Source organism: Monopterus albus, unplaced genomic scaffold, assembly GCF_001952655.1.
Source record: "Monopterus albus unplaced genomic scaffold, M_albus_1.0 scaffold199.1, whole genome shotgun sequence".
Classification (NCBI taxonomy): domain Eukaryota; kingdom Metazoa; phylum Chordata; class Actinopteri; order Synbranchiformes; family Synbranchidae; genus Monopterus; species Monopterus albus.
In genome coordinates this window covers 376,563-385,732 of record NW_018128079.1, presented here as the reverse complement: position 1 = coordinate 385,732, position 9,170 = coordinate 376,563, and the positions used below count along the sequence as shown (strand labels likewise).

At 39.9% G+C, this 9,170-nt stretch overlaps 1 protein-coding gene across 2 annotated transcripts in view; it reads left to right on the top strand.

Moving 5' to 3' along the window:
* Positions 1 to 5,107, top strand: part of nf2b (NF2, moesin-ezrin-radixin like (MERLIN) tumor suppressor b) — a 13,122-nt gene extending 8,015 nt beyond the window's left edge. Inside the window, exons 14-17 of one of the 2 annotated variants that reach the window (XM_020618068.1) lie at positions 788 to 890; positions 1,622 to 1,752; positions 1,841 to 2,009; positions 3,146 to 5,107. In XM_020618068.1, coding sequence (XP_020473724.1) covers positions 788 to 890; positions 1,622 to 1,752; positions 1,841 to 2,009; positions 3,146 to 3,193 — 451 coding nt within the window. In that variant the 3' untranslated portion in view covers positions 3,194 to 5,107. Of the gene's footprint in view, positions 1 to 787; positions 891 to 1,621; positions 1,753 to 1,825; positions 2,010 to 3,145 lie in introns of both variants that reach the window. The other variant, XM_020618066.1, reaches the window with a different exon arrangement.
* Positions 5,108 to 9,170: the final 4,063 nt, after the last annotated feature.

Genomic DNA, 9,170 nt, shown 5'->3' with positions numbered 1-9,170 from the left:
ACCCGCCTTCGCCCGATTGCCGGCCGGGATTGGCTCCCCCCACCCTCACCCGTGACCCCGTTCAAGGATTAAGCGGTCGAAAATGAATGCATGAAAAAGGAAAAGAAAAAAAAAGCCTCTGGGGCTCTGTAGTAAAAATGAGTTGCATATGGTAATAGTGTTATTGTATTGTACTTGGTATTTGAACGTCTTTGAACAGTAACACAGAAGCCCCTTCAGTGCATATTTGAGTTTATAGTGCATGTGGCTTTGGAGAAAAGCCTGTCTCTGAATCTAGAATCTATGTATTTTGACAGACCTATACTGTCTCTCAAAAAGTAACAGTTCAAAGAAGTGGTATCCAAGGTGGGTTGGGTCCTTAATAATACTTCTAGCTCTACTGAGGCAGCAGGGGATGGTGATGTTTTCCAGGGGGGTCGGGGAACAGCTGATGATTTTCTGTATAATAGGCCACTTGACTTATAGCTGTACTATTTATGACTAACATAGCCTTGAGTTGTTAGCTTCGAGTAGAGACGAGGAGTGAGCTACAGAAATGTGGTCATCTTGTGTCTCTACAATTCCGCACCATCATATTTTCGGATTTCATGGCTGTTTTCCTATAATAAGTTTTAAAAAATTCAGTTGGTCAGTAAAAACAGCCATCAAGAGTGACCATTATCATCAGTCCCTGTATCTGGAATTAAAAAAACCACATTCTGTTTGTAATACTCCTAACATGTACTGTACATTACAAAGACATTACTGTCTTTCGTTAGCCTTGAAATAACCAAACCTCTGGTTCCAGGTTGAAGGAGGCAGATCACCTGAAACAGGACCTGACTGAGGCGAAGGACGCTGAGCGGAGAGCCAAACAGAAGCTGCTGGAGATCACCAAAACAACATACCCAGTATGGTGACGATACTGAGACCGTATTACCTGCTGTGCTGTTCAGTGCACTTGAGGAGTTATTTTTAGAGGGGACTTCTCTAGCTATTGTCTAATTTTTTTCTATTTTAGTTACTGGTTTCATATTTTTCCCACAATGTCTTTAAGTGGCAGAGAGGAAGTGGGAATTCATTCCTCTGTGGGTTGTATGAAGCTGAGATAAAATTAGTTTTTCATTTTATTATACACAGCAGAAACAGCAGCATATACACACACTTTTTTTAAAAGGAAAAACAAGTTACTTTTTTGCTACAGAGACGTTGTAGCAGCCAAGCTTGTACAAAAAAGGAGCCATTGTAATTTTTACAGTTTTCCACAGACAAGGCCAGAGGGCTGCAGCACCAAACAAGAAAATAGATACGATGTGCACTGCCAGGAGCTGTTTTAAATGTTTTATATTAGGCTGGGCTTTATTAGATGTTTAATTCTACTTAGTTTGTGTTGTTGCTCAAAGTGAAACCTGTTTAAAAAAAAAAAAAAAATTGCAACTTTCCTAAAACATTTGACTTGCTGTTACATTCTGTGAAAATTCATGGTGCTTTCACTTTTCCATTGTGTGCGAGAAGACTGTAATATATTAGGCCCTGTTCACACGTTCATGGGTATTTTTAAAAACGTAGCTTTTTCTGTCTTGTTTGTTCCACATGCAAAAAGTGTGTCCACTTTTTTGACATCTGTTTTTCATTCTTCCAGCTGATAGCAGCTTACTCTACTCCACCTGCTCCTCCTGAAGCAGCCAACTTTGGCTATGAATCGACATCTACGTGCCTCGACTTTAAGGATTCTGACATGAAAAGGCTGTCTATGGAGATAGAAAGAGAGAGGTGAGCTGGAGTTTAAATTCCCTGCAATGGTTTTGAAAGACAGTTTGTCCTCTGCTTGTTTATATCTTGTCAGATATTATTTATACAGGCTTGAATACATGGAGAAGAGTAAACACCTGCAGGATCAACTGAAGGAGCTGAAGTCAGAGGTCGAGTCTCTGAAGCTGGAGGAGCAGCAGCAGCAGGCCGGGCTTTACAGTCTCCGCAGTGAAGCGAGGGGCTATGTCCAGGAACCTGTCTACATACCTCACAGCAACGTACGTGTGGTCACTTCACCAGATCATCTTTGTTTTCACTTGTTGGTTTGTTGATTGGTTTGTTCACAACATACTGTCACTCAAAAAGTAGTGAATGGATTTTGATGACATCTTTTGGAAAGGTAGGGTATGACAGTCCAATCAATTACATTTTGATCCTGATCCAGGTCATCATCAGGATCCAGGGATTTTTTTTTATAGGATTCTTCACCATTGTGAGATACGGCCAATTTCAGTATTTTTGCCTACAATGCTTTGACAAACAATGCAAGAGAACATCTACGTGAGATCAGCCACACAGTAAAGTATGATTTGGATCCAAATAATATTCCAGATCTGCTGATCCAGAATGTTCAAAGTTATAGGGCTCATGGAAAATTTGCTACTATGAGATTAAATAATGCAGCAGACTTGCAGCTAAGATCAGATTCTAGCTGAAACTCTGCTGACTGAGCAGATCTGAGCTAGATTCTGAAGAAGACCGCTATTACTGATGTATTGTTTTTCTTGAATGTCATTCAGACTAATAATGATATCACTGTGATTCAGTATGCTAGGGGTAGTGAGGGTCACACTATCAAGTGGATATCGCTTTAACGTAGAATGGCATTGTGGGGACAGTGAGTTGCCTTGGCAGAAGTTTGCACTCTCTGACGCCTCTGTAGTTACTAGTGTTATTAGTTTTACTGATGATTGTGTTGTCAGATATACCCAGAGCACAAACATTCATATTTGCCTTTTTTTTTGCAAACCTTTGAGTACATAACATAAAGATTAAGTTCCCAAGCAATTTTGAAGTTGCATAAAACTTTTTTTTTAATAAAAACCATCCTAGAACCTAAGCCAACACCAAATGACTGTATTTCTGAGTTTTTGCTGGCTCATCCTGAAAATAACAATATTTAGCATGCCTAGTAAAGACAGTGACTATTCCACAGGCCTGTAAATAAAGGCAAAAATGAGCCAAAACAGCCAAATGTTCAAAGATGTGGAGCATATGAATTTGTTGTTATGGACGGTATTAATTTCATAACAGCATACTTGTCTCTGAGTTTCTAACCACAAACATTTCATTATAGCGATTCGGGCCACCTCTACTTCTCTCTCAAACTGATCACACTTGTCTTGTTTTGCAGCGAAACTCTGCATACATGTCTCAGATGGCCTTCTTTGAAGAAGTGTGATCCTAGTCCTGAAAGATCAGGCAGGAGGCACCGACTGCTGTGACTCAGTGTTTTCTCGACACATTTGGTTCATTTCTTACCTGGGTGAAGCTAACAAACAGACACACACTGTACATACACCATGGCTAAATCCCAGTTCCCTTAAGTGCATCTTTTCCTTGAGCCTTAGTCCTGTTTACATAAGATGCAAGGAAAAAATACGAGCAGAAGATGTGTAGTGAGAGGAATTGAGGAAACGTGTGTAAGAGACATTAGGCTTCTTTTCCATCTAACCTCTGTCTGAGGTGTCCAGTCACCAACTGATTTCCCCTAAAGGGGTGTGTCTGTCCACAGATACTCATGTATCCTTGCTCATGGCAGCATCCTCACTCCTGACGAATTTCTGGTTTGAGCGAGGATCAAGGGGTGAAGAATGATAAAATAAGGAAATTGGGATTTACCTCATGGCTGTGTGCCACTAGTTTTGCTGCCTGTCATACTTAGTTGTACCATGAGCTACACTACTGCACACTTCTAATTTCTTGTATACATAAAGAACACAACAATGTGTGCCTTGTGCTTCAGGATATGGTGCTGGAGATGGATTTATTTGTGTGAATTAGTTTTTATTGATGTTTTTGTTTAAGGGAATTGTAAGTGTTGACTAATCAGATATAAAATAATGACAGGTTGTACAGTAATGCCTTAACATTTTGGGACAGGAGTTAAAATTTGTCACAAACTATGTTTTGCCTGAGTTCCTACATCAGATATAATTAGGTAAATTGGGGAAGATAATGAAATGTCACAGTGATCCTGAAGATTTTGTAAACATGGATGACTTTGGTCAAATTTCTTTCAAACCAGCAAAGTATTTTTCAGATTTAATTTTTAAAAGCGGTACATCAAATCAATCCAGATGTCTTAATTTCTGACCTTTAGCAAGCTTTTGCTGAATGTTGCTCTGAACACTAAAAATACATAAAGATAGGTCTTTAGCAGTGGTATGTAATGTTAAAACAACAATGTGATCTTGCTCATCAAAGTAGTAATTTCAACTCAAACGTCCTGATTTGACAAACAGAAGCGTGCAGGCATTGTCAACTTCTGAGGCACTGCAAACTGTTAAGTTCAGTGTTGGAACTTTGAGTTGTTTGCTTGCTGTTTCCGTTTGTTCATGAACTCCAGCAGACAGGTGCTTGTGTTGGTCGTAGTGCCTCGTCATGGTAGTAATAGAAATGTAGTTCACTGTTTCAAGCTTGAGCTCTGCCATTTTTGTACACTAGAATGTTGATGTTTATTCACTGTTTTTATACTATTTTGATTTGAGTTGCTAAAGTTTTATTTCGTATGGTTGTTCTCATGTGTCTTAGGTTTTCTTTAGGTTTGGAGTTGACTTTGAACCCTGACTGATTTACAGAGTGGCTGACGGATGACTTTTCTGTTTTCATTTGAGTTCCTCAGCTCTTGTACTTCTCAGGGTTGTCGACAATCACTGCAGGTAGAATCAGTTTTTCCCCCTGAGATGTGGTATCCATTCATATGTACCTTTTTTGAACGGGCTATTTTCATTGAACTTGGTCAAGTCTAATGCCAATTAACATGATAAAGTTTTATGCCAGCAGAGGGTGCACTACATTTTACAAATATACTGTAGAGGTGGATAACCTTAGTGAACCTTTACTACACTCCACATTAATGTTGTCAAAAAAGGGAGAAGATATGTGCAAGACATTGTTTAATTTCTTGGATCTGTTAGACTGACTCATTATGGACTACACTGCCATATTGACTGGTTGATTATGACTTTCATGGTGGGGTTATCAGTCTGTGAGGCCAACTGTAGTATTGTGTCTGATGTCCAAATGGAAATGTTCATTTTTTATTTTGTTTTTTTAATCAACACATTACTCAAGTGCCTTACTTTGCATCTTGTCCTTATTTATTTGTACCTTATGTAACATCACCATACACGTTTTCTTCAGGTCTGTCATCATTTTTATAACCAACTTCAGTGACCGTAGGCGAAACTGAACAATGTCAAATGCATGTTGTAAGCATTTTGCCGCCTGGGCAAGTGTAGAAGAGCAACAATAAATTACTGTGTCATCCGCATAAAAGTGATACATAGCATTTGTAAGATTATCACACACATTGTTAATATAAATAGAAAATAAAATTGGTCCAAGGACCGAGCCTTGCGGCACCCCTTTTAATATTTCTAAAAAAGACGAGGAAGAACCTCCCAATTGGACAGCTTGCCTCCTATTTGAAAGATAATTCCTAAACCAAGGGATCGCTCCCTCCGACAAACCAATCCTTAACAACGAGTTAATCAGTAATACATGATCCACAGTATCAAAAGCCTTAGAGAGGTCAATAAATAATGCTACACAATGTTTTTTACAATCCAATGCTGGTTATTCGGCCATTCACCCATTCGCACTCCCAAGCACTCACACACCGGTGACATCACCGGGAGTTCAGTGTCTTGCTGAAGGACACCTCGACATGTTGACTGGACAAGCCGGGAATCGAACCGCTAATCCTCTGGTTAGGAAACGACCCGCTCTACCTCCTGAGCCACAGCCGCCCCCAAATTTCTCTGCACAAGGAGGTTGTGTCAGCAATTTGTAACCTCACTATTTGAATGTTGTTTCATTACAGCAGTGATCCTACAATGGCATTTATGTTTTGGCTGATGTTTGTGCAGACTAGATAACTCAGGAAAACACCCTCATCAAAGCCACACAGTCCTCTGTATTTTAATAATGGGACATTTTTTAAAAATTTGCATTTGTATATACATTAAAATAACAAATTTGCACATAATTTGATGTCTGATTGGCTGATGGTATAACTTTATTACATAACCAAATCCTATCCAGACATTTGGGCAAGGGCAAGAATGAGCTGTGGAAACTTAACCAATGACCACTGACTTAAGGACATTACAATTATGTTGCTGTATTTGAAAGGATGATATGGCTCACATGTGTGCACACCCAAGCTGTGGTAGAGAAGGGCGGAGTGGGGTCATTGTCACCCCACCCAGATTTCTCCCCTCCCATCCTTCCTCACCCTCAAATACCTCCTCCCATCATTCCAACTTTTGATGCTGAACTTGGGATGATTGGAGGGAGGAGGTGGTCAAAAGGGAGGGAGGGGGGTCTGGGTGGGGGATGGGGTGAGGTCTGAGGGTGGAGGGTAAAGAGGTGAAGGGAGGGGGTAAAGAAGTAATAGGGTATTGGACCTCCTCCCCTCACCTCCTTATTCTCCACTCTCAGACCTCCATCTCCTCTTCCAGGGTGACACTGGTGGCTCAGTGATTAGCACTGCAGCCTCAGAGAAACATCATCTCTCGGTACCTGTGTGGGTTTTCTCTGGGTGCTCTAGTTTCCTACCACACTACAACCACATGCATGTCAATTAACCTGATTAGACTGCAAACAAAAAACCCAAACACAATGCCATGCAAAATAATGCAGTTGTGTTACCTTGCACACAAACTTAGTATAAGTGCACCTGCTATCATGATAACTTCTTACCCTGACAATTTTTAACTTTCTATTAACTGAAGATTACCTTTCATTTCCACCTTGATGCAGTGAAGTGGCTGCAGTGTCTGAGTTGTACTGCCGTTAATAATTTTCATACCTCAGAGAAATGCAACCCTCCAAGTGATATATAACATGTTTGCAAAGTCCTTGGAGGAGTTCAGTGAGAGGTTAGGTTGCTTGAAAATTGTTTTAAAATTTGAGTCAAAATTGGAAATTTTTCAATTTTGAACTTTTATTTTGAAGAATTATACATTTGCATGTTAGACATGTCTTAGTTTAAGTCTTGAGGCAACATCGTGCATTTCATCAGTTTTCAACTTTTATTCCAGTAATTGTTGGTACACATGAATGTGAATAGTGGACAATATTTTATGTAAATCCAAAAACACCCAGAAAGCAACAAAAGAGGTTCATCTCCATTAAGACAACACAATCCTTTATTGTGTCATTTTGTCGGAAATGATGTGTGTGCAGGGATGGATTGTTCAAAATTTCAAGTCAGGCGGACTCATAGGCAATTAGATCTCTTGCAGCTGCAACGTATTCAACATTTATGGGAGTTTATGGCAAATAAATCACAGCCACATGAATTTCTAATCGACTGTTAGTTTACAGTGCCATTAAAAAGGCTTTAACCTTGATTTATAAATAGTTTTCACACTGACAAACCAGAAAATAATCTAAAGATGATCTCTGAGCACACCCTTCTCTGTAAACTGTAATGACTGTAATTCTTGGCTCCTTATTTCATGCCATTTAAAACCCAAACAAAACTACACAAACACCACAGAAGGGCTTTTACCTAATATCCAGAGCCCACATGTATGGTTATCAGACCCATGACCTCTGACCCTTTCAAAATACTTCAAACAAGTATAAACAACCTGTAAAACAACACTGAGTTTAAGTGTTTTGTCTACCACCAGGGGGCACAAGAGAGCAGGTAAAGCTAAATCACACCTACTGACAATGGACAGCCTTTGTATTAAGATATAATATACAGGGAAATATGAAAGAAATAGGTAGTGAAGCAGAGTAATGAAAAATATTTTGTTCACTTTCACTTGATTACAGTCGGGTGACCCACTAAAAGGCCTTAGCAATGGGATAAGTGTGTTTTTTTTCAGTGTGTGTCATTAAATAGAGCATTCACAGCTGTGACTGTGTCCCACTAAATGTGCTCCGCCAGCATGTGGCAGCTTGCATTTCTCCTTGTGTTGAAGTATTTGAGCCTTTAAATCCTATTCAAACAGTGAAACAATACACTTATGGTATATCCCACTCATTCACCTAGTATGAAGTTGGACACTGGAAGACAGGCCAACTTTACCTCAGCATCCAAATGAAGAAGTGAACAATGAGAGTTGTCCTTGTTTTGCTGTTGTTGCTTGGTCAGGGGTTCATTGGGAGGGTGGAGGCCTTGGCAAGGTATTTTAGATCAGCAGGTTTCAGAAGACAGCAGGCTACAAAGCAAACCACCCCTGACTGCTGGGTGAAAGTAAGGTCCCTGAGAGGCATGGCGATGGAGCTGACAGTAGAGTCGAGGAACATGGGGGCAGAGTGAGAGAGAACCAGGTGGTTGATTGTCAGCAAAAAGCACATGGAGCTGCTGTTAAGTGTGTGAGTGCACTGATGTACCGGTAATCACCAGTACAAAACAAATATGATGTAGCATGTGGGTGTTTGGTAGTGTAGTAGGGTAAATTTGTTACAGATTATACTGTAGTATAATATACACTTGCGTACTCATTTGAACTATGAAAGAGGTTTTGGCTCTGACAAAACTGGATCTCATTCTGCACGTTTAAGGACTCTCCAAAGACACAATAAATGTTAAGGGATGCCATGTGATTAATGAAAAAACAAGCAGCTTCATTGTCATTGTGCACAGTAAGCACCAGTACCACAGATGCACTTTAGCCTCTAACTGGATAGTGCAAACAACAACCAAGGTGAATTTGAAATATATGTACATAAAAACAAATGCATGGGGCAGAATGAACAATAAAACAGTGGGGTACGGATGTTAAGAAGAGTGGTAGCTGTACACTGTTCCCAAATGACAGATGTCTAAATGCTTTTTTTGTTTTTACGTTACTGTGTGGAAAATGCTGAAAGAAGGCAGACCCGGTGCTCGGCAGTAATAAAAAAGAAAACTTTTCATATTACAGAATCACCTTAAGGGCCTTTTCCTGCATAAATGGTCTCATTGGCAATGATGGATCTGCTTGGATGAGATTATGAGTACCCACAAAAAAAGGATTTTCTAAAAACTAAAGAAGGCTGAGGGAGATAAGTGGATGGGGGCGAGGGGTTCCTTCACAGAAAGTCACCTCAGCATCATGTCCAGCAGCAATAGGAATATCAGATTTAGGAGCGTAAGTACAGTATCATCCAGAGAGAGTTTATTATACCCAGAGATTGGGTTACTACCTCTT